Raw genomic sequence first — 24,742 nt, forward strand, 5'->3', positions numbered from 1 at the left:
TTTTCACCTGTACAATATGAGTTGTTCTTAAAGATGAATTAGTAGTGACAATAAATTGTGCACTGCTTGACACACACAACAGTAACTTACTAGTAAATTATGTATTTTCACAGCTTTCTGGAAATGTGTTTTTGTATGATTCATCCACAAACATAGCAACTTTTTCTCTTTCATTAGAGTCATTTTAATTAAAACAAATGCGAGTGCAAGTGCATGTAATTTGAGCGAATCAAATTAACAGATTAAAGTGCTTTAATAAAATATAATGAATCTGTTTCTAATTAAACTAACTCGTTAAATCAATGCAATGAAAAACAAATTAAAATGTATTATCGGTTAATTATAAAATCCTTGCAGGAGAGTACTGCGTTTGCTGGGAGTGTGAAAAACAATTAGGTGGTCTGTTTTCTGCCAGATTCTGGAAAGTATTTCATGTCTGTCCTATGGCAATAATCTGAAGCCCTTAACCTCCACCTCTTTGTGTCCATGATCAACATATAAAAATAAATGTATTAATTACGGCTTGAACCAGCTCATTGGATGTCCAGTAGCAGCTCAATGCTAAAGGAGGCATCAGTACGATAGATAAAGTAATTTACTCTCCTCAACCTCGGTAAAAGTTGTCGACTGTAAAGTAAAAACATTTGATGAGGAATTTAATACAATACTACAATTATACAGCAAGCTGCATAATATTTTGCATTTTTGAGGGTATAAAAGTATGCATGAGAATGAACAATTTAAAATGTAATTTACTCATTAATTCAAAAAGTTATGTCTATTTTTTTTTACATTAGCTGCATTGGCAATACATTATGTTTGAACTCTCCATACCTAATCATTTTCTTCTTTCCCAGCCTGAGGAGAAGATGAAGTTTGACTCCATCTTTGACAGTCTGGGTCCAGTAGCAGGGATTCTAACAGGAGACAAGGTCAAGCCTGTCCTGCTCAACTCCAAACTACCTGTGGACATCCTCGGCAGGGTATGATTCACAAACCATTTCAGTATATTCTGTTGACAAAGTGATTAAAAATGAGTTTGCATGCTTAGTGGCAAAACAAAAAAAGAGAGAAATCCTATACTTTTCATAATAATAGTGAATAAGTGAATAGTGACCAATTTGTGCAGTTGGCTTTAAAAAAACAGCAACTAGCAAATTAAAACATAATAATACAAATAATAGACAATTACATGAGGTTATATATAACGCAATGTTTGATAACAAATTAAAGAACACAGTGCAGACAGTAGAAAATGGTACAGTACCAGTCAAAAGTTTGGACACCTGTTATTTCTTTATATTTTATTATTTTTTACATTGTCGATCAATATTGAATATCCAGAACTATGAAAGAACACAAAATTATGTAGTAAAGAAAAAAGTCTTAAACAAGCAAGATTATGTTTTATATTTTTTATATTTGTATTCTGGTTTGTTTAACACTTTTTTGTTTTTAACAACATAATTCTATATGTTATTTAATAGTTTTGATGTCTTCATAATAAATGTACAATGTAGAAAATAATAAAAATAAAGAAAAAAACATTGAATGAGAAGGTGTATGCAAACTTTTGATTGGTACTGTATATGAAATACAAAATTGTGTTGAGAATAAATTTGGAGAGGAAGGCAAAGTCAGTAATGAGTCATGTTTTTCAGGGACATGTGCTATTATGTATCACATAGTTTTGAAATGTTTCCTGCTTAACAGTAATGACTCTGTGTGTGTTGAAGGTGTGGGAGCTCAGTGACATTGACAGAGACGGCATGTTGGACAGAGATGAATTTTCAGTGGTAAGAAATTAACTAATCTCACAGTTTCAGTTCAGGCTGCTTTTGAACTGATATATTTAACTTTGTACGGTTTCCCTTAGTATATTACTGCATTCATCTCCCAGGCATTGAAATCACATCAATGTTTTCTAACTCTTGTTTTTAAAGAGGTGTTTTCTCCAGGAAGAGATTTGGAAGTTTCTATGGGAACACATTTCCACCAGCAAGAGAATTAAGTATGATGACAGTCAGCCTTATTATGAATGGAAAAATAATAGTCATTATTATGAGAAACTTTCTCAACATAATGACTTGAGAGTTAGTATTCGTCTTCGGCAATATCTTTTTCCTTACCGTCACACCTTTCTGACATTTGACCGTGCTCGGTTCATGGTATATGACCGTATTTGTACTTCCTCTTGTTGAGAAAGGAATTATTCTTACACATATCTCCTTTACTAAACAGAAAATACAACCAGCCACCTACTAAACTTAAATTTCTCTCTTTCACTGTTCCATGACTCGCTGAAGTTCGTTGTTACTCGTCATAAAAACACACTTCATTCAGACTCGACAGAAACAAATTAAACTCACCAACTGTAGTTTGGACAGAACCATTAAATTTGCTAAATAAAATGCTGAAAAGCACCCAGAATCAGCTTGGTCCGTGTTGGCTCGCTCATCTTCACCTTTATTGTCATCAGGATTAAATCCAAAATACTTCCAAACATGGGCAGAATCATTTAAAATGTTTCTTTTTTTGTTAGTCCTGTAATGTTATCTCCATTTTCTTTTTTTCTCAGCTCAGCTGCCTGTTCCCCCAATAGAGACTGATTTCTGCTGGCTTGTATACATCAGGACTGCGTACTGTACCTTTAATTGACAGAGAAGCGCCTGTAATGTTGACCGTATTGAGGACCATAGTGTGGGGATTTTTAAAGACTTGGGTATACCGTACTGAGTATCCCAAAAATAATGAGAAACTTTCTCAAGTTTTTATTTATCACATTATAAAGATTGACAGCATCTTTTTTTTTATTTTTTTTTATCACATTTAAATGTGTTTCCATAATTTTCTAGACTTGTATACATTGTGTGTGCTATATGAGCTTTTACAGGCTGTCAAAATAATTTCTGTAGCCCCGAATGGAAGTGGAAGAAGTGCGAGGACGGAATAACTCCAGCATGTTTATTGGTAATTGTCTTTATTATTGATTTCTTGTTGCCCTTTCCCAGGCCATGTATCTGGTGTACAGAGCCCTGGAGGGGGAGCCTGTTCCCATGTCCTTACCACCTCCCCTGGTTCCACCCTCCAAGAGGAAAAAACCCTCGGTGCCTCCCGTGATGCCCCTGTTACCCTCGCCCCCCTCCGTCAAAGACAGTCGCTCCTCCCACGCTGGCTCTAAGACCATGCCCCACCCCCCTAAACCCGCCCCAGCTCCTGTCCCAACACCAGCAGCTGCCCCTGTGAGTACGGGACCCGTCGCTCCTCTGCATGCAGCGGCTGAAAAGGTTTTGAATGTTTTTTTATTTTACAGCAAATATTTACAATGATTTCAAACTGGCTAGTTCAGTGTGTTTTTCAAAAAAACAAGACGAGTGGGAGTCTGAAGGTGAGTTCTGAGTTTGAGTTGGTGTCGTGTGCATAGGTTGTATTGATATCTATTACAAAGTCTGTTGTATTGCCTGTGCAGTGGGTGGTGTCGCCAGCAGACAAAGCAAAGTATGATGAGCTATTCAGCAAGACAGACGGAGACATGGACGGCCTCGTGTCTGGGCCTGAAGTCAGAGATATCTTCCTGAAGACAGGGCTGCCCTCTGCCACCCTCGCACGTATCTGGTAAGTAGTGAGAGAAAAACTCCAGTTCAGCTCCTCCTGCAGCATATAAAGCTACTTCTGTTAAACACACACTTGTTGACACCTTTTCGTTTAATGTTAATGAACTTGGTCTTAGTCTAATTAAGTGCCGTCTCATCTTAGTCATGGAAAAAAACGTTGTTGACGAACATATTAAGAGATATTTCCCTTTAACAAAATGAACTCTGCTGACGCTTCACATCATGGATTTTTATCTTCACATGGTTGATTAACTTGCCCTGCTGTGACTGTTTCCCTCCATAACAAATGAACATGACGATGAGTTACAAATAGCCGGTGCCCGAGGTGTAAATCGTTACTCTCTTATGTAACCCTGTGTCTGTTTGTGTTCTCAGGGAGCTTTGTGACATTGGAGACATTGGCAAACTGACCAGAGAGCAGTTTGCCCTGGCGCTTCATCTAATCAATCAGAGGCTGACTAAAGGCCTGGAACCTCCGCAGGGTCTCTCCCCAGAGATGATCCCTCCGTCTGACAGACAAAACATGAAACAGGTGAGACGCTCGGAGCACTGGGAATAATTATCAGGGATGTCTGGATGCTTTTTTGTTTCCGCTCAGCATGAAGATGCCTGGTTTTTGTAATGAAAGGGAAACCTGATTCAGAAACAGTGCATCCCTTATAATGACTCTGGCAGATTTTTTCTTTTTAGCATAAAAACCATCTACCATAAACTTTTTTCCTTTCTTGGTATCGTTTTGCATATTTTTATTTTAGTATGCTATCATGACTTACTATTATTTCTATATTTTTCATGAAAGTAAAATTAAGTTTCTTTACTATGAACTAGTTTTACTATGTCATATTGTGATTTATTTTAAATATTTTTATTAAGAAAGAAGGTTGTGTATAGAGTATGGTGTTTTTTAGTGCTCCTTTCCGTGTATATGAAAGACTTACAAAATGATGTTCATTTATGTTGATAGATGATATAGGATAATTTTTTTATTAGAATTATATATAATTAATTATAATAAAAAATAATTATTTGCAAATTAGAATTATTAGTTTTCCTTCATCATGCGCATCTTCCTTAAGCTCTCCTATTCCTGGTCCCTTAACCTTCTCTTACTTATTAATTAATTAAACAAAATGTAACTGTGTGTAAATGAAGGCTATAACTCAGGAACTTCTGTGTACAGGGTATGATATGCTCGTGTGATTATTTAGACTGACATTGTTTCCTTCTTTCTCCTTTTTTTAAGCTTGCAGCTGCGTGTCTTTCTTTTCCAACCTATACAACACTTTTATGCTTTTCCCTTTGTTTCTACTCTTCACATTTTTGCATTGCATCCACACGTGCAGTGGGATGATCCTGAGTGAGTCAGTGTGTGTGCCGTGGTTTACTGACTTGGGGGCATTTCACTACTTTCAACAGACTGCCTCTCTGTGTCATCTTTCCACCTTACCTCACTCTTTTGTGTTTCTGTTACTAAAACTGAAACACATTAATGAACATCTGTATTTGTCCCGGAGTTCATTATCTATATACCTAGGAGGTAAGCTGACGAGAGAAGAGGTTTCTGTTTTAAGTAACTTGGGATGCACCAACAGAAACACATCTGTTCTGTAGATGCAGATCAATGCAGCTATATTACTATAATGTAGTGTAATATCCTCCCAGTATCATTACCCTTGAGTCAGTCTCTCTCCTGTCCCACTTTCTGTGTCCATCAGTTACTTTATGTGTGATTTTTGTAAAGCCATCATTGTAGTTAATTTGTTTGTGACAGTTTTTCCTTTTACACTGTAACATGTCCTCAGTATCCAGGATTTTTCATTCACGTAGTCGTCATTTTTCTGCTCCCTCTAGTGTTATAAAATGAGTCTATACCCTCCATATGTGGTGAAAGTTAATTATAGGAAGTTCAATTATTGTTCTGATCTGTTTTTCCTTCACTACTGACGCTAATCCTCGTCTATATTCTACCTGGCTTCCTCCTCAGAACAACGTGGCTAACCTGGCAGCTGACTTCTCTGCCATCAAGGAGCTGGACTCTCTCAGCAACGAGATTGTGGAGCTGCAAAGGTAAGGTGTTGTCCTCACATTCATTTAAAGCAGGGGTCCCTGCTTCTGCATTCAGAATCTATTTTCCGTTTCCACATTTTGTTAACTGACTCTCTTCAGTTAGCTTGCCTTGCCCGCGAAAACTTGACGCTTACGGCTTGGCATCACGTAGATCGGAATATACCATTATGTGAGAAAATTAGCTACTATTGTAAATAATTCACAACTAAGGTCAATTTTATATAGAACCTTAATCATTACATGTGGATATTTATAAATAAATATATAATACATGCAATTTTAAAAAAAACAGGCCATGTTTAGAGGGATTGTTTGGGATAGTTAAGTGGGCCACTCCAATTGCTTTGGCGGGCCGGAAGTCGCCCACGGGCTGTAGTTTGGGGACCCCTGATTTAAAGACTGCTAAAAGCCATGTGTTTCCTCACTTGCGCTATCTCACTTGTGTGTAAAGATGGTTTGTACTTGTTTAGAGTTTCCACTTATTAATGTTCATCATCTAAAAAACACGCCATTTAAGACAGTTTTTGACTGCGAAGTGTAGCAAATGTTATCAAACAAAATGAATATTAATATATAGTCTTGGACACTGATTTAGGAAAAAACATTCAGAGTCATCATGTTAAACTGAAAGAAAAACCCAGGACTCGCCCATACGGCACTAGGATTTGGGGCCTGTGAAATTGGCCAAAATAAGAAAGCAATTCATAAAAATCCCTCTAAAATTATAGGCATTTTGAACAGAAATGGGGCTACAAAAATGAACAGCATGAAAATAAATAAACTATGCTGTTGTGTGTTTTGGTTTAATTTACGGGCACGGTCTGTCCTCTGCTCTCTGTTGGGGTTTAACAGAGGGCGAGGCTCAGCTCCTCTTCCACACACACACACACACACACACACACACACACACACACACACACACACACACACACACACACGTACCCACACAGACAGTCATATCGAAGAGGCCCTGAGACTGCTAAGTCACCTTAAAAAACACAAACATCTAAATTTAGAGCAGAGCAATGTCCAAATGACTACTGCACTTTCTGTGATTAAAAAAAATAGTTCAATGTTGTTTTATATCAAATTCATTGATATTCTTTAGATTTTTTACAAATATTTTCGTATTGATTTGGTGAAATGTCATCATCTACTACATGATTAGACTCTGTTTCTGATGAAAAATGGGCTTACATTGTAAAACACAGAATTTAAAGAAGAATTAAAACAAAAAAAATGTAATATGGAAAACTATTTTAGCAGATTTCAAAGGTCCCGACAGAGCAAGTTACTGTATCTCTGAATCCTTTTCCGACCAGCAGGATGCAGTGTTTCCCACAAACTGAGGGGCTGCTAACTGCTGGTCACATCTGACGTTATTTGTGAACCTTACTGGGTAAAAAATGTCATATTGGTTCAAGTATACAAGATTATATAACTCACATTTTCTCAAACAAAATAAATAAACCTTTGTGATTTTGCTACAGGCTGTCAAATGCAGCAGATGGCTATAAAGCTGAGTGTTATAGCTGCTGTTTGCCAGTGAGGTGGAAGAACAGTGACGGGGAGAATAAGACGGCAAACTTCATCTTTTCAGCTTTTGCATTTATGCAGTTTTTCACTGTTATATTTCTAGATCTAAAACATCTAGACAATCAAATTGTTAAATACAGTTTTGGAAATATCACTTAATCATTATACTCCACATCATCTTGCAGATAAGATGTAGCATTTTCACTACCAGTTCTTCTTTATGACTGTTCTTTATGCGTTATTTACATTTTCATCTGCGCTTTAGATGCAAATATACACCCGTAGTTTCACTTAAAAGTTGGTTATTCGTATCAGTTGTTTTGGATTTAATTTTCATAACGGACAAAACTAAGCTTCCCTTTTCATGAAAGCTGAGAGTGAGAAGTGAGAAAGTTGGCCTTCCACTCCACCCCACCCCCCACTTTCGATACACACACACACACACACACACACACACACTAGATGACAGCTGTTCGAGGAAGGAAGGATGAGGTAAGAAAGATGGATAGAAGTGGAAAGTAAGCAGTAGAATCAGAGCTTCAGACAGGCAGCAGATCGAGAGGAGCTTGAAAAGATGATTCATGTTTGTAACTGCTTCAAAATGTGGCAGCCGCCTTCTGCTCAGCACGAGGAAGATGATGATGATGATGGGTAAGAGGAGAATGGAAGTGATACTCGGCTCGAGTTGATTGTCGCTGTGCTGGGACTGTGTCGACTGTTATCAAAGGGATTGTGCATTTTGATATGAGAGGAGAGAGAATGCAAAAATAGCTGCCGTTATTTTTAGTCAGTGTTGAAATGAACGGCAAAAGATGAGCACTTTTTAAATGTTCCTGCCTCCTGTGTTGTACATTGTTTTTACACAGCAAATGCACACAGTGCGTATTACATTTTAACCTTTTGTTTAGGATGTACGAAAACTGCTTTCTGAAGTAATAACACAAAATTTTCTAACTTGTAAATCCTATCATGAGGCTATCCTAAACAATGGAGCAGCTACAGAGGGTTAATTAAGTTGCACATTTAAATCAAAGTGTCCTTCAGGATTTATATTTGTAAGTAGCTTCCCCAGTTTTGTTGATGCTTTTCCTCTACTTTCTGTATTTAGATTTTTTTTGTTATACGTATCATAATGCAGTATTAGTGTTGTAGTTTTAATTTTCTTAATTTTTAGAACTATAATTAACAGAATACACAACACATACATTTGTGTAACTTTTATTTAATGGAAAATTGAATTGTAGATCAATAATAGATCATTGAGTATGAAATAACTTTTTCATTTTCTCTAAAACTGCAGAGGTTACAGGACCTTCTCTCACTGTCATTTGAACAGATCTATAAGTAAATTAAAAGAAAGTGCTGCAGATTATCATTTAGTTTTTGATAGAAGAACAAGACAAAATGTTATTCTGCTTCGTCTGTATTATAACAGTCAGCTATTTATTGTATATCTTAAACTATGTGTATATTTATTTAATTTTATATGAGTCAGTATTTGGTTACAAGAATGTAAAAGGGTGTACATTATATAATATCAACTCTCGCTCCTGCGGCATGCATCATCCATACTTACTGACTGTGCATGGTGCGAGAGGAGGGAGAGACCCCCGAGCTGTTGGAAGTAGAGCTTTTCACTGAGCAGCATATGTGACTATGAATTGGTTTGAATAAGTTGCTACATTTGTCTGTTGTTGCTTTTTACAAATTAAGTCCAAAGTGGGGTCTAAAAGTCACTAAATCTAGCAAGAAAGTCGTCAAGTATGCACCACTGTGCATGTGGTTTTGACAATAGTCTGTTCCCCTCTGTGCCACCATGCTCGCGTCTTAAATCATCTGAATTTGACCGGCACAGAATTAGCTCATTAAAGGCTGATCGGCCAGGCACAAGTAATGGTGGTAATCTTGCTGAAAATTGTCGAACTCCGGTGACTCTGGTATAGTTTTAATATTGTTGAAGTCTGAGTTAAAATAATAGATAAATATGTTGGGTATCCAGGTCTGGTACAAAATGAACCCCAATCTCTATACTAAGGCTTCATTCATTGTATTAAAAAAAATGCAGCGTGTTATAATGATTTATATGAGTCATGATTAATGATAAAGTTTAATGACTTGAGACAAAAATAGGCTGAAGTGTTGGAGTCTTGCACAGTCTCAGCACCTGGGCAGTATCACTAAGTACATTGTTTCTGCTACACCTTCTAATGGTGGAAAATAAAATGGATATTTATTAATTGTCCTTCGTGCATAAGTCAATATGCCTCTCTGCTCTTCGCCCCACCTCGTTCCATTTCCTCTCTGGCTGGGTGGATGAAAGAGGATGAACATACGGGCAGCACAAATGATGGATGTTGTAGGTTGGCTCATCATCACTCGTCCCTCCTCCTGTTCTTTCTCCCTCCATCCTCAAGGCAGCCATCTGCCTCTCACTCCTCATCTCCCACTCATTTTGACTGAGCAAGCACATTTCGTACTTTCTGCAACACTCACCCTCACTCACTCTCCACCTTCCTGCACATCACATCACATCGCACACCTGCTGTAGCTGCAGACGTTCGGGGCGGCTCTCTCTGTGCTGTGGAGTTGTGATTTCAGGACATCATGGTGGTTCAGGGAGAGGAGGTGGTGGTGGTTCAGGCGCAGGGTAAAGGAGGCTCAGTGGAGAACTGGCTGGGTCCGGGTGGGCTTGGAGTACCGGGTCTTCCCTCTCTGTCCTTGGTGGCTAAATACTCCTGTCTCTTGTGCTGGACCCCCAGGGAGAAGAGCACTGTGGAAGAGGAGATCAAGGAGAAGGAGGAGGCCATCAGACAGCGCAGCAGCGAAGTGCAGGTAAGGTCTCGCTGTCTCTGTTTTTCTGCGAGTTTGTCTATGCTCTAAATCCCTCTGTCTCTCTGTGTCAACTATGCTGGTAACAGACAGAAACAATGGCATGGTTGTGTAGATCTTTAGGAGAATATCTGCTTCCCTGCTTTCTTGTTTTGTCATCATGCATCTCAAATGACTGGTGTTGGGATGAAGCTGATGTAAGAGCATGTATGTGTTTTTGCTGTAAAAAAATAAATAAATCCTGGTCTGACAAAGTAGACGTTAAGCACCCGTAGGTAGTTAAGCAGTTGTTCACTTTTGTTATGATGTATATACTGTACTGGAGGAGTGAGATCAATAATACATTTCACTGGCTGTCTTAGACGCTTATTCAGAAACACAGTTCATGTTTCTCAGAGAGAGGGGAGAGGCTGGTGTCCTTGTTGTAGGCGTGTCTGCTGCCTGAGAGATGGGCTCTATTTTGGGAGCCGAATGCTTAAAGGGCTCGTCTGCTCCGCTTTCGGGAACTGTTAGAGTGTGAGGGTGGATCTCAAGGGAGTCTCACGCTGATGTAGCTGAATTTCTTAGCTGCACTGCAGGGTTGCCTCAAGTGCTTTTGGCTATTTATACTGTATTGTGTTTTCTAAATATATCCCAGGCACCACATATTGTGTGTTTTTGGCTGTCGTGATCTGCGCTCCTACCACTGCACAGACTCAACAATGAGACTTTCCCTGCAGTGTTCCTCAAAGGTTGAACATTACTTTGTGGTGGTATCACACAGTAGCAGGGAGCTCTGACATCCATCACTTGAAAGTCGGCAACGGCATTGGCTTTACAAGCTAAAACTAATTGTCCAATACATTTGCAACTGAAAGCAACATACACTCAGAAACTCAATGCATTTAGGCATATAGACATGGTGAAGACTACCTGCTGAAGTTCAAAGCGAGCTAGGAATGAGGAAGAAAGGTGATTAAATTGACTTTGAAAGTGACATGGTTGTTGGAGCCAGACGGGCTGGTCTGAGTATTTCACAAACTGCTGATCTACTGGGATTTTCATGCACGGCCATCTAGAGAAAATATCGAGTGAGCAGCAGTTTTCTGGGCCAAAATGCCTTGTTGAGGTCAGAGGAGAATGGCCAGACTGGTTCGAGATGATAGAAAGGCAACAGTAACTCAAATAACTACTCGTTACAACCAGCAGAAGTCCACACTGGCCATTTTATTAGGTAGACACTTTTCAAAACTACTTAATACAGGATTTCGGCAACATTTCTATTTATGTTGGAAAAGTTGAAAAATGCACACCAAATCACTACATATATTTTAGGTGGATATGAAGCAAATCTAGTTTGATAGACTGCCAATATAAGTTAACTGATGCATGGTGTTGTGCTGAACTAATGGTGAAGTTACAACATCCCTGAATTTAGTCCATTTCCCCTCTCTCCCCTCGTTTTCTGTCCCCGTATAGTTTTCAGAAGCTTTTCTGTGTTTTTAGTTGTTCATCTAAAGCAACATTTCCACTGTCTGGTTCTGCTCATCTAGACTCAATTCACTTTTGCTACCAGGTCCTTTTCTCTATTTCATTTTTCAAAAGAGCAAGTTCAGCCAAGCTGTGCCATACTATGCAGTTGTAATGCAGCATAAAGAAAGGAAGAGACTGAAAGTAACAGATACAGCTATATTTATAAAAATATGTCTGACTGCAATGCATGTCATTATGAATTCTCCTTCTTTTCATGGAGTCATTTGTTTTCTCTTGTGTACCTAATGAGTGGCAGTTTTCATTGTTAGCCTGACAACAGTTGTTCTGGACTGTCATTATTGCCGTAAAAACCTTCAAATTAGAAATAATCAAAAGCAGGACATTATGTTCACCGTTGTTTTTATTGTGTACTAACTGACACGCAGCGATGATAGAGAAAATGTAAGATAGTTTTTTTCACGTTCTGAATTATTAGCCCGCTGATACAGTTGGCTGGAACAGTTGCTACAAAAGTTTTGTGCTATTTCCTCTCTGGAGATGAGTCACCTCTTGTGTGAATAATTTTTAGTTTCTGTCTTTATAAGACCGCACAGTACAGAGAAACAGGAAAATGTGGGGAGAAAAGGGGAAAGACATGAAACCAGTAATGTAATATTTGATGTTCACTGAAGACCACTAGATTTTCAGAACGCCCATATTTTCTGCCTGTTCTACAAAATAATTGACCTCCACTTAACCTTCACTGTTTTCTTCTTCCTTTCATCCAGTTTTGTAGCTGTTCTTTTTGTCCCTTTTCTCTGTCTGCTGCAACAAAAAAATATCTTATATCTTCTCTTATTTTTCTCATTCTGAGGACCTTGAATATTAAATAGTTATCCTTTCCTTAATTATTGATTTATTATTATTATTATATCAAATAATCTGTGTAATTTACATCTGTGATTTGAGTTCCCTCTAATTCCCACTTCTATGTTTTTTTATTTTTTGCATGTGAAAGAATACACTGGTGCTTATTTCCCTCTGTCTCCTCTTTGGCTTGATGTCTGCAGGACTTGCAGGATGAGGTGGCGCGGGAGAGTGAGGAGCTGCAGCGGCTCCAGACTCAACGTCAGAAGGTACAGGATGCCTTGGAGGAGCTGGACCAACAGAAAGGCTCCCTGGAGGAGCAGCTGACTCATATTCGCCAGCAGACAAGCCAAGAGACCCATCTGGTCAGTCTGGTAGAATTTTCTTTTCATGACGGATTCATTTGATTCAATATTGGACAGTTATTTAATGACAGAAATGACTGACTACTAACAAATAATTAGTATAAACTGATAAGCAGATTCAGATTCCATTCTCCTTAAGGGCACCAGCTTATTCGTAATGGTTACATCTGCCACAGATTTCATCGCTGCAGTCGGAGCACGAGGAGCAGGAACAGAAGATTTGTCAGTTTGAGGAGGAGCTGGTCCAAGCTCGAGAGGAGCTCCTGGCTTTGCAGGAGGAGAGCAGGAGGCTGCAGGAGAAGGTCCAGGCGGCTCAGGAGCAGCTCACACCTCTGCAAGAGTCTGTCCGCGACTCCTTTACTCAAGTTTCACAGGTTGGTTTGTGTGAATATGTGAAACTCCTTTCTCAGCAGAAATAGGACCGACCTTTATTTATATTTCCCTCTGTCTGTTTTATTCTTCCTCAATCTCTCTACACTTCCAGGTTCAGCAGAAACTGAACGACCTTCAGGTGGAAGAGAGGTCAGTAACAGCCCAGCTCAGCTGGAAGAGAGCCCTGGAGGACAGCTCTCCTGTCATGGTCAACGGATCAGCAGGCCCTGCTGCAGAGCTGCATCAGGGGGACCTCTTTCAGCAGGACCTCTTCCAGCAAGACCTCTTCCAGCAGGACCACTTTCAGGAGGACCAGCCTAAAGAGCTGAAGGAGGAAGAACCAGCTGCTGTCTGCAATCAGCAGAAAGAACATTCAGATCAAAAAGAGAAAGAAGTAAACGAGAGAGAAGAGGAAGAAGAGAAGGAGGAAGAGAGTCCAGAGGAGGAGAATTTGAAACACGACGCCTTGGATGATCTCTATACGAGTCTAGCCTCCTCTGAGATATTCAACAATCGACCGAAGCCACAAGAGAACATGGTGAAGGTAATTAAGGGTCCAAGCAGTGATCCTGTTGTTTTTGTTCGCATTCTTTTTCTTTTTTTCTGAAAAAGTGTTGAAACTATGAGACCAAGTCACCAAAATTGGTAGGAAGGTTGCAACATCCACTAACTGCTCAGGCACATACAATGACACTCATTGACCTCAAGGTGGCGATAAGTGTTCACAATTACCTTGAAAACAGCTCTGTTCAGAATTATTTCATCATTTCAATATCACATTTCATCTGCATCTCTGCTCTAGTTGTCAAATTTTGCCACTTTGTCCTCTTTTTTTCCCCCAAAACGCTGTGTTCAATATGAATTATCAGAATATGCCACTGGAAGTAACTCTGGTCATTGTTGTGTTGTCCTCTAATGCCTCCAGGAACAAAGTAGCCCGACACCTGACGTCTCCTCGGAGGTCATAGATGATGTAGAAGAGTCGCCTAAAGAGAGCCCACCAAAGGTAAAGACCCTGACCTACTGAGGTGGACTTGTGTACCTGACTTACTGACTTTCACAACACGTTTCTCTGTGGTTTTCAGAGTTTGATTAATCATGTCTGGTTTAAACAAATCGTTTACATGTTCCTGTCGCTGTTCAACAGGTTGCATCACCAGAGCCAGAGAGCAAACCGGAACCAGCAGAGTCCCCAGAAACCACCACTACCCCCTCCTCATTACCACCTCAAGTCGGGCCTCGCTCCATGCCGCCTCAGACCAGCCCCCCCTCCCTGCCGGAGATGGATTTCTTCCATTCAGACCCCTTTACTGACCGTGAGTTAAAGTATAGAAGGTTCAGTTAACAGCTTGCATATACAAGGACTTTTTTTTACCAAAGTTTAAATACAGATGTAATGTTTTCATTGTACATATTGATGTGTTTTAAGGTTTATTGTTTAGTCTTTAGGTTTGACTTGGCTAACAATTTATTTTCTACCCTTAATGTAATCAGACTGATTTTTTTTAACCTTTTATAGACGATCCTTTTAAAGATGATCCATTTGGAAAAGCAGATGTTGCGGGTAAGTTTTCTAAGTGACACCCCTTGTGAAAATGTAATGAACAGGCAAAAACAAGAAAAAAACCCCTAAAAAATCGTATCAATATTTATAATAAGTGTCATCTGGCATTTATCAATTCTACACTATTTAATGTTCACATTCTGTATCTGTTGCTGTTTCTTTTAAATCAGATCCATTCGGAGGTGATCCGTTCAAAGGCTCCGACCCCTTTGCTGCAGACTCTTTCTTCCAGGCCTCCGCTGCCCCCTTTTCCTCAGAGGACCCTTTCTCTGCCTCAGCTGACCCGTTTGGTACCACTACTGGCGCGCCAGAGCCAGACCTGTTTGCGGCCAAGCCGAATGACACAGCGGCCGCACCAGCAGCAGGTCCAGATCCCTTCACCTCCAAACCTGCCAATCCAGCATTAGCAGCCAAGGATCCATTCAGCTCTACGGCGAACAACATGGCTGATTCTGACCCGTTTGGAGGCAAAGTGAACGCCATCGGGGAGGCGGATCCTTTTGGTTCTCAGGACGGAGGGGCTGATCCCTTCAGCTGTTCTTCACCTTCCTCTGATCTGGCTGTGGTGAGTAAGCCTGCTGTAAAACAACCACACTGTACTCAATCCCACATTAATTGGGCACTCCTGATAGAAAAGGAATCAGACAACCATTAAGTCTCAATAATGAATGTTTTATGATGCCGTTTGTTTCAATAAGTAATTAACAGGCCAATTAGTTTAGTTTAATCAGTTTATTATTACAACCTTTTGAACAAAAAGCCTATTTAGCATCACCTAATATAACCTTTTATTTCATGCAAATGTATCTGTGATCTACCAAAAACAAAAAAAAGCCATTAATCACTGACATTCAGAGATTTTAAAATGACAGGAATTAAAACAGAAGTCTTTTTGATTTTTGCTTATTTTCATAGTAGGTATTACTAATATTGCACTAGCATAAAGAGAGTATTGTTTTGTTTTTGTACATCTCAGTTTGACCTTTTTGTGCTGCAGTCTTGGGCAGGTTTTCCTTGCAGTAGAATTTAATACAGATCAGTTACATTCAGTGCTACGGCGTCAGTACAGACCTGAAACAACACAAATTAAATAAGACAAATACTGTTATTGCTGCTTAAATTTAAAATTCAGTGAGAATGAAATCAGATCCACAGTAGTGTTTGATGCTTTTTAGTCTGATATGCATCAGATTTAATCACATTAAGTGTGAGGATATTCACCTTCACATCAGAGTTTATTGTACAATTGTTATTGTACAATAATACTGCATGTATGTTATGTTTGTTGTGTCTTCAGAAGGACACCGCAGCATCCAATGACCCCTTCGCTCCAGGTGGTACGACAGTAAACGCCAGCTCAGATCCAGGTATGACTTGTGACATAGCGCCACCCTCTGGGGGCAGAGGCCATTGCAGCTGTTGAAAATATAATGAACAAAATACACTGTTTACAGTGGCTGTATGCCTTTTTTATCAGTTCTGTAAATGTAATATGCTCATGTGTTTCAGATCCATTTGCTGCTGTTTTTGGTAATGAGTCTTTTGGAGGGGGCTTTGCAGATTTCAGTGCGTTGACAAAGGTAATCAAGAGGCGCTGTTAATCCCCTGTGGAAATAACTCTCAGTATGGAGTGAAACTCACTGAATGACAAGTCGTGAATAATGACCGTTAAGTCAGTGGAAGTGGAAGTTGTTGCGACACAGTGAACTCACTTCTGCTGTAAACCAGAACCATTCAGGAAGGCTGTGAGTTGTTGCTGAGTGTGTTGTGGTTTTTGGGAGGAAATAGCGGGACCACTTGTACGTGATTGTCTCCTGTGGAGGAATGGAACACTAAACACACCATTTAGTACATGCAACTAGCAGCTATATTTGATGTGTATACATTATTGGAAAGTGTGTTCTAAAAATATTTCCTCCATGTATAGATTATGTAGCCTTAAGTTGCCTTATGGATAAAGTCTTTGCAAAATTGCAAAAAAAGGCTACTGTGTGTGATATCACTTCCGATCTTCAATAATTATAATGCCATAAAGTATTAATTATATTCTGTAGAGAGGAGAGTAGTTTTTTCCTTGTTTTTGCTGAATTATGTAATGTTCTATATTACTGTATGTATTTGATTTGCTGTGAATTTTCTGTTTCAGTCGAACGGTGCTGACCAGTTTGGCATTAACAATAAGAACCTGTTCCAGGACGACAGCCAGTCTGCCGGCCCTGATGTGCCCCCTGCCCTGCCCCCAAAAACGGGTACGCCAACCAGACCTCCTCCTCCACCTCCAGGTCAGTACTGTGGTCAAACAGCCATGCTCCTGCCAACAACTTCAGGATAACGGGATGGGATGGTCATTTTTAATAAAACACACTGTTAGCTTTGTAATTAATATCACACTTTATCATTACAATTTAATGTATATATACTATATGCAGAAGGCAAGGTTAGCTTGGTGGCAAAATAACCAAATGTGTTTTTCTTGTCAAACTGCCAATCCTCTCCAACCCTCCCCAAGTCACTAAAAGGTAGACCATGGACTGGGTCTGGACCTAGATGAATTATTACATTTTAATCCAGTATTTCTAACCTTTACTGATTTTGCAGTAAGGCAACTCTCAGACCAATTGCATGACTTGTAAATAATTTAATGTGATGTGAGTATCCCAAGAAGCATTGCGACCCGACTCAGTGAGTGAGATACACACACACACACACATGAGAGAGAGGAGACGAGAGACAGTCAGAGAGTGAGTCAGAGAAAAGTAATTTCACATGGCGTGCTCGAAGAAAGGGGAAGGGAAAACAGAGTTGGGTTTTTTTAGATATTTTTTTGGGCATTTTGTAGCTTTATTGAGAGAGAGAGAGATATTGAGAGTGAAAGGGGGAGACAGAGGGGAAGACATGTGGGAAAGGGCTCCGAGCCGGATTCGAACCCGGGCCGCCCGCTTACGAGGACAATGCCTCTACGGTACGCGCTCTACCAGGTGTGCCACCGGGAACACCCCAGGAAAACAGTTTTTAATACAAAATAGAAAGACTCACCAGTATGTTTCATATCATTGTTAAAAATGTACAAATCTCCTGCTGACTCTATGTCCACCTGTCTGTGTCTTATCAGGTAAGAGATTGTCCATCTCCAGAACAGAGTCCTCTGACTCCTTCCAGCGGAGAGGGCCCTTCCTGCAACAACCTTCAGGAGACTTCTCCTCCTCCTCCCTGCCTGCCAAGGATCCTTTAGCCGACCCCTTCGCCCCCTCCTCCCCTCCTCGTCACAACGTACGGGAAGCTGACCGATTTGCCACCTTTGACAAAGTGAGCACCTCCCTACCGCCCTCTCCCTCACCTTCACCTGACTCTCAGTAGTCACTGCCCTCTTCTCTTTTTTTCCTGCTAATAAATCACGTTTTGTTGTTTTGAAGTCACAACCACCAAACATCAGGCCAGCTTTATAAATCGCTCCATCCACTGCCATGAAAAAAATCACACAAAAATCAAACTAATCAGCACAGGTTCCTGATGCTACATTTGTTTATTTGGTAACCTTGTTTTCTTGAGTTAAGCTAACATGAGCTATTTAATCTTCTACATTTGAGTTTATTTTTTGCATCCTCTCTGCTGCTGGTGTATATTTTAGCTCTTTATTATTGCTATACTTTTTTGCCATGTAAAGATTCTTTCTATTTGTAATTATTTTTTGTTACTGATTTGCTTTGAGATCGCATTTAATTTAAGGCCCATGATTGAAGTTGCACTGTCTTATTTTATGAAGAAATGTACAGAAATGTCACAATAGCAATTAGAGATATATTGATATATTAACTCTGCATCATGTTTCTAGCAACGGACAGAAGTTCTGATGCACCTTAAATTATTATACACAGCAATCATTATGATACCAAGTGGTTGGCAGTGAATGGAGAGATGAGAGGCTGCTTGTATTTGGCTTTTGTTAGCCATCCCAACTCAGCACACTGACATTACAGCCTGTGCATGTGCACATTTCATTCTGAAACGATTTTATTGCTCAACATTTAATTTTAAGCACCTTTTTACACTGAAATTGCATCTCAGGTAACATTTCAAATTGCCACTGGTGCAAAGTGCTTAACCCGGGTCTGACCAGTGACTGTGCTCAGACTCAGTCAAGGTCAACTGATGTTATGGTTTTTACGCAATTATTGTGCCGACTCAGAAACATACTAACAAGATGCAGAGCAGTGCCTGCTGCATCATCAGTGAGATCCCATTTCCTGTAAAATAGGATTAAAAATAGGATATTCATGAACTTTCACAAACTCATAGATAACATATGCTCCAGGACAAATTTGTAGCAGCAATGCTACATGACAGAAATACTGAGAAATACTGTATTTCTTCTCGCGAGCAAGAGCCAGGTTGCTGTAATAACTTTATTGCTTTTCTTGTACTTACTAGTTAAAATATGTGCAAGTAGTCACATTGCACAACAGATCCAATTCATCTTAACCTGGGCTAATTCCTTCTTAATATATCAGGAATACATTGGTGGCATTATTAAAATCCTGTTGCCTCTTCCTTTTGTAATACTGCACAGAAATGTGCTGTAATGCTGTGAATTTGGGATGGATGACCGTTATTAAGTGACAGTATTGATTCTCGAGCCTCACGACTCCACCTGCATGTCCCTGTCGAACCCCAACCTGCACGCACTAACTGTGTGTTCGGCTCTCATTCACTCATACCACTGCCTGCGTCATCCCTCACATCCATGTTTATTTTGTTTTTTCCTTTACACATGCCGCCTATTTATTCATCCACCTGTTCATCCAACCACCCTTCATTTATCAGTTCCCTCAGCCTTTGTCTGGTCAGCCGTGTGTTGTGGAGAAACAGATCAGCTGTATTCTGTCTCTCTGTCTTTGTGTCTTTACACCTCTGTCAAATAAGTTGAATAAAGAGTTGAATCAAGGGCACCATCTCTGGCTTCTGTGTGCATCCGTGACATCTCTATCTGCAAATGCCTGAGCTTTTTAAAGGACCATACCAACATTTGTTTTGCATTTTCAGTTCATTTACCACAAGTTGTGACTTTATTTTTAAATTATGGCTGACATTTTCCAAAGCATGCTTTAAAGTTAAGTTTATTTCCTCCCTTTCAAGCAGTCTACTCAACTTTCCCAGTTCTGTCATTTCTGCTTTGTTCTTCCGCTGTAAGCATGCAATGATTTGTAAATTTTGTTCAGTGATCAGAATCCTGAATCATAATATCAAGCAAGTTATAGGTATTTGCAAATTTTTATTTTTTGGTTTTGATCTTGCGGTGAAAATATGGGAAAAGGAGAAGATGCTTCGAAATAGCTACAGGTTTGGTAACATGCTTTGGCAAATGTTTGGCAATGATATAAAAGTAAAATGGGCTGAGACAAGCAAAAACACCTGTATGGACCTTTAACAGAATCCCACAAAATTACTTCACTAAAAAGTAGAAAGGTAAAGAAGGTAAAGACAAAAGTACCAGATATGTGAATGGTTTCTTTAATGGGAAATGTTGCAGATTTTCAACTGGCTTTGTGCCATTGTTGAGTAGCTAGTATATGTAGTAACACTGTTTGGTTTGCTGCTGATTTGCGTGGAAAAGTCTGTAAAACACACAATATCTAGTGGACTAATGCCAGCTAATGAGCTGGCAGCTCTGGGTGCTGGCAAAATGCAGGGAAACCAAACAATGTTACTACAGGAGACACAAAGCTGCTTTTTTTTAAAGAAAATATTTAAAAATAAAATGCATGATTCTTGTTGATTGATTGATGATTCTAAGGACTTTTGATGTCTGATTTAATTCATATTTAAAAGCAGCAGTGGTTAGCAGCACCAACAAGTAATAAATGCATGTTTTCTGATTACTAAATCCATTCGATGTTTCTTTAAAGCTCTCATCATGCATGCCGCTGTACACTGAAAACACAAGCTCTAAACTACCTGCTGGTGAACGTCGTCATCACTGTCTACTTTCTTTTGCATGGGGAGGGGGACATGCTGGGTAACCTGTGTCGCTTCTTTAGTCATTTATTGACAATAATATACCTGTTGTCACAGTGCATGCCTGATCTGAAATGATTAACTGTCTCAACAAAAGTTCTGTTTGTTTGAAGTTCTTATTCTTTGCCTTTTGTTTGTTGTCAGCCTACAATTTTGCTCTCACGACTCCCGTTTCTTCATCAATGATCATGCTTACATCCTAATTTAGTCCCTGAACACAACCATCCACACTGAGGGACTAAACAGTTAATGGTCATCTTTGATGAAGGGAAATAAAAAAAATAAAAATAAAAAACTTGTCCACTTTGAGAAGTCAGTTTTTAGTGAGTTCTTCAAAAGTGTCAGTTCAGACATTGAGAGATCTGATTTTACCCTCATTAGACACATTTTCTGTTATGGGAAACTGAATTGCCAAGTAAAGACCACAATACAGTTAGGGTTGCCTTTTTTATGAGATGCATCACCGCTGTGGAGTCTGACTGGTACTTTGGCATTGCTAGTATTATAATAAGCCAAATGTAAACATCCTTGGTGGATCCGGTCATTTTCTTTCCCTGCAATTCACGGAACTTAAGAAATGTCTCAAAAAGTATCTTAAAAGAAAACAAACTGCAGCACAGAAATCCCTGAAATATGTTTTTGGTCATTCAGAAACAACTATGACATAGTTTGTTAACTGCAGTGATAGGACTACTGATTATAACCAAATTTAAGAGATTCTTCTTGAAAACGTGTGTATGTCATGTGTTCTTTTTTATTGGGTACTAATAGTGATCTGGTATATTGATATTTGCCTCTAAAATACAGTATCAGTTGGACTTTACACCCTTGTACTCATATTAACAGAAATGATAAGTGATGGATGTTACAGGACAGAAACAGTAGCACTTGAAATGTAATTCAACAGTCAGCAGTTCATTTATGAAGCTTATTGTAGGGCTGACAATTCATTTTCAATAACAATTTTGGCATCCAACAATTATAAAAACAAGATGATTGAGATTAAACGAGTAATGTGCCATATTCCATTTCACAATAATGCTCTTGTTTTGACTTGTGTTATACATCCAGCGCAACATTTGTTACAGCAGTGCTCTCCACACAGTTTATTTAAAAAATTGAATTCATTTTTTAATTTTTTTTTCAGTTGAATTATATAAGAAGTTCAGGATAACACTTTTAAAAAAAGTAGTTAAATAGTTCCTTTTAAGAGTTAAATAAATGCGATGAGTGAAATAATCATGATCATTAGTATGGTTTTGGCCATAATCAAACGGTTATTGTTATTTATTTTTCAGCAGGCTCTAGGAGTCATTTTGTATCTTTGAGAATATGTTAACTGTGTATGTGTTTGTCTGTGTGTCTCCTTTCCCCCCAATATTTCTTTTGCATATGTGTGTTTTCTCCTTCCTCCTCGTGTGTGTGTGTGTGTGTGTTTTCTGTGTTCACGGAGCAGTATCCAACAGAGGAAGACATGATAGAGTGGGCAAAGCGCGAGAGCGAGCGAGAGGAAAAGGAGCGGCTCGCCCGGCTCACCCAGCAGGAACAAGAGGACCTGGAGCTGGCCATCGCACTCAGCAAGTCTGAACTCTCCTGAGGAGCTCGTCTCCCCTCTCCCCCTCCCCTCCTCCTCCCCCCGTCCACTGACCTGGCTCGGCACGGCACAGCACAGCCTGGCCCAGCCTCAGAAAGCACCAAAGCAAAGTGGGGACTGTATAGGACTGATTCAGCAGCACCTGCTGACCCCATGAAGAGACTTTCTTAGAATAAACCCATCTCTGATTCTTTCCTTCTCCCCAGACTGTCCACGGTTCACTGGCATTGCAGTATTGTGTTTTCCATCCTGTTGGTCTTGTTTTTGGAGGAGAGGACCAAGATGGAGTGTATGTTCTGAAGAATGGATTGTTGAAAATGAAATGCAGTGAAAATGGATTTAGAGATTGCTCCGTTGATTTCAACACCAGGCTACAAATGCCACATTAACTCTCCAGAATGTAATTTATTTAATGCACTCACAGCTAGATTGAAATGGCCTCGTCGAAAGCCCTGTCTTTATCCTCTAACGGTTCTTGCTATACTTTATTACAACTCTAGCTTCTGAAGTTATTCTGAGATTTCATGAGATTTAGTCAGAAAATAGACTTTCTAACTTTGTAGAGCCCTGAAAAAAAAAAACTAAAATCCTTTCCAGCTCTTGGTTCATTTTCTGAAACTAAATCTTGAACTTTCAAGATAGTAAGCTGGGAAAGAAGAGCATTTTTGAGGCACCATAACAAAATTTAAGAGTGACCATGTACTTTTCTAGTCCTGTTTGATTGCAGAAGGCCTATGAGATTTTTTAAAAAAGTATTTGTTCAGGACAGGATGACATAATCCGACATTTCTACTTGTTTAACTGGAAGTTGCCAGTCCTCTGATATGTGAAACGCATGTGCAGATTTACACTAAAATAGAACAAATCCATCACAGCTACAACCTCCAGCTACTAGATACATTAATCTCTTTTACATTTCTGTGACGCATTGTTTTGTAATTCATCTGTGCTGTGAAAGTTTCTTTTTTGGGAGAAACTAAAGGAATGAAACTACATCTGTGGCATGTAATAATTACATATTAATCAGCATTCAATTTTAGTGCACACTACAAGAGATTGCACAAAACAAGAACATTTTATCTGAGTCAAACAACAAATACTTAATATTGTAAATGATGTCAAGTTTTACTAATTTGGTCTTCTGATTTAATGTATGCTATGCAGGAGTTTACAATAAAATAACACCGGATAGACTCGTATTAAATAGAGTCATTATAGAATGGTGAAATGTCAAGAATGTGAAGTTTGTTCCAAAATGGAGAGTAAATCTGAAGGTTTGCTTTCATTTTCAATGGGCCAAATTTAAATGTTGTGTTTATAAACAGTAAACAACAATTCCTGTATACTATACCTTTAAATAATCAAAAGTATGGTGAGTTTGGACAATATCAGACAAATATAAATTTCAGAATAGAAACTTGGTATTCATAGATGAATGTTTGAGTGTGGTAAAAACAGATGTAAGTCCACTTCTCTGCTTCCTTTTACATTAATGTTTATCGTGAGTGTTAGTCCTGATTGTTAGGCACACAGCAGCTCAGTGTCTCGCTGAATGACACTTCAAGATCAACTTCAGTATTCAATATCCATTTCACCTCCAGGTCCAATTTTAAAGTGTCGGTGCTTCTTTTTATGAACGTTTTATTTTTCCTCAATGTTTTATTTCTTTCTTTCAGGAGATGCTTCCTCTCTGGGAGACTTCAAAGTCTTACACAAAGTCAGTAAACGTTAACGTCTGTGTTTTGTCAGAGCAGTTTGTGTGCACTTCAGGCTCTGTGGGGATTTGTCTCACTGGTGTTTTGAGGATAAACTCCCCCTTGTTGCACTGCATCCACACAGCTGTTGGTCGGCCAGTGATTATTTTTCTCGCTGGGTAATTTAGTGTTTTCTCCCAGAAACTGAAGCTAACACTCAGTGCTACACTGTGATGAATGACGAGGCTTGTTTAAAGAGCAGGATGCCTTTGCTTTCATTTTCTCTGCAAACAGTGCACACCACTTCTTCCTGTTCTGACTTAATTTTTCTCCTTTTGGCCTTCATTAACAAATGAGCATCGTCACAGTTTCCTCTTCTCATGTTTACCCAGTTTACTGTCCGCTGTTGATGCTACACTTCCTTCTGACTACGCCTCATATTACACTTCATGTTTATTGTAAATAAGAGAGAACAGATGTCATCCCTCTCTTCTTCACCTTTACAGCTGAGTCTCTAGTCTCACTACAGTTTAATTCTCTCACATTTAAAGGCCACCTGACATGTTACTGTCATTTGTACAGACTCCTTTTACAAATCAAGAACCACTTGTGTTTCTAGGCTTACCCATAAATGCTTTTTAAAACTCAAGCTAATTGTATTTTATTTTGTATTTTCTAACGTGTAAGAAAAGAATCATTATTTGGAGGTTCAGCCAGAATATGTAATGCATTTAATTGAAACAGAATAAATATTAAACGTGTAGTTTTGCAGTTTG

The 24,742-nt window shown here is 39.2% G+C and overlaps 1 protein-coding gene across 2 annotated transcripts in view; it reads left to right on the forward strand.

Annotated features, from left to right (window-relative positions):
- eps15 (epidermal growth factor receptor pathway substrate 15) overlaps positions 1-24,742 on the forward strand; it is a 30,036-nt gene extending 5,294 nt beyond the window's left edge. The window contains exons 7-25 of one of the 2 annotated variants that reach the window (XM_059340541.1): positions 858-983; positions 1,737-1,796; positions 3,012-3,287; positions 3,470-3,615; positions 3,990-4,146; positions 5,599-5,681; positions 9,977-10,049; positions 12,569-12,730; positions 12,907-13,104; positions 13,215-13,646; positions 14,028-14,108; positions 14,250-14,418; positions 14,622-14,666; positions 14,837-15,231; positions 15,964-16,033; positions 16,176-16,246; positions 16,813-16,948; positions 17,779-17,972; positions 22,135-24,742. In XM_059340541.1, coding sequence (XP_059196524.1) covers positions 858-983; positions 1,737-1,796; positions 3,012-3,287; positions 3,470-3,615; positions 3,990-4,146; positions 5,599-5,681; positions 9,977-10,049; positions 12,569-12,730; positions 12,907-13,104; positions 13,215-13,646; positions 14,028-14,108; positions 14,250-14,418; positions 14,622-14,666; positions 14,837-15,231; positions 15,964-16,033; positions 16,176-16,246; positions 16,813-16,948; positions 17,779-17,972; positions 22,135-22,275 — 3,015 coding nt within the window. In that variant the 3' untranslated portion in view covers positions 22,276-24,742. The remainder of the gene's footprint in view (positions 1-857; positions 984-1,736; positions 1,797-3,011; positions 3,288-3,469; positions 3,616-3,989; positions 4,147-5,598; positions 5,682-9,976; positions 10,050-12,568; positions 12,731-12,906; positions 13,105-13,214; positions 13,647-14,027; positions 14,109-14,249; positions 14,419-14,621; positions 14,667-14,836; positions 15,232-15,963; positions 16,034-16,175; positions 16,247-16,812; positions 16,949-17,778; positions 17,973-22,134) is intronic. The other variant, XM_059340542.1, reaches the window with a different exon arrangement.

This window comes from Centropristis striata, chromosome 9 (genome assembly GCF_030273125.1).
Source record: "Centropristis striata isolate RG_2023a ecotype Rhode Island chromosome 9, C.striata_1.0, whole genome shotgun sequence".
Lineage (NCBI taxonomy): Eukaryota > Metazoa > Chordata > Actinopteri > Perciformes > Serranidae > Centropristis > Centropristis striata.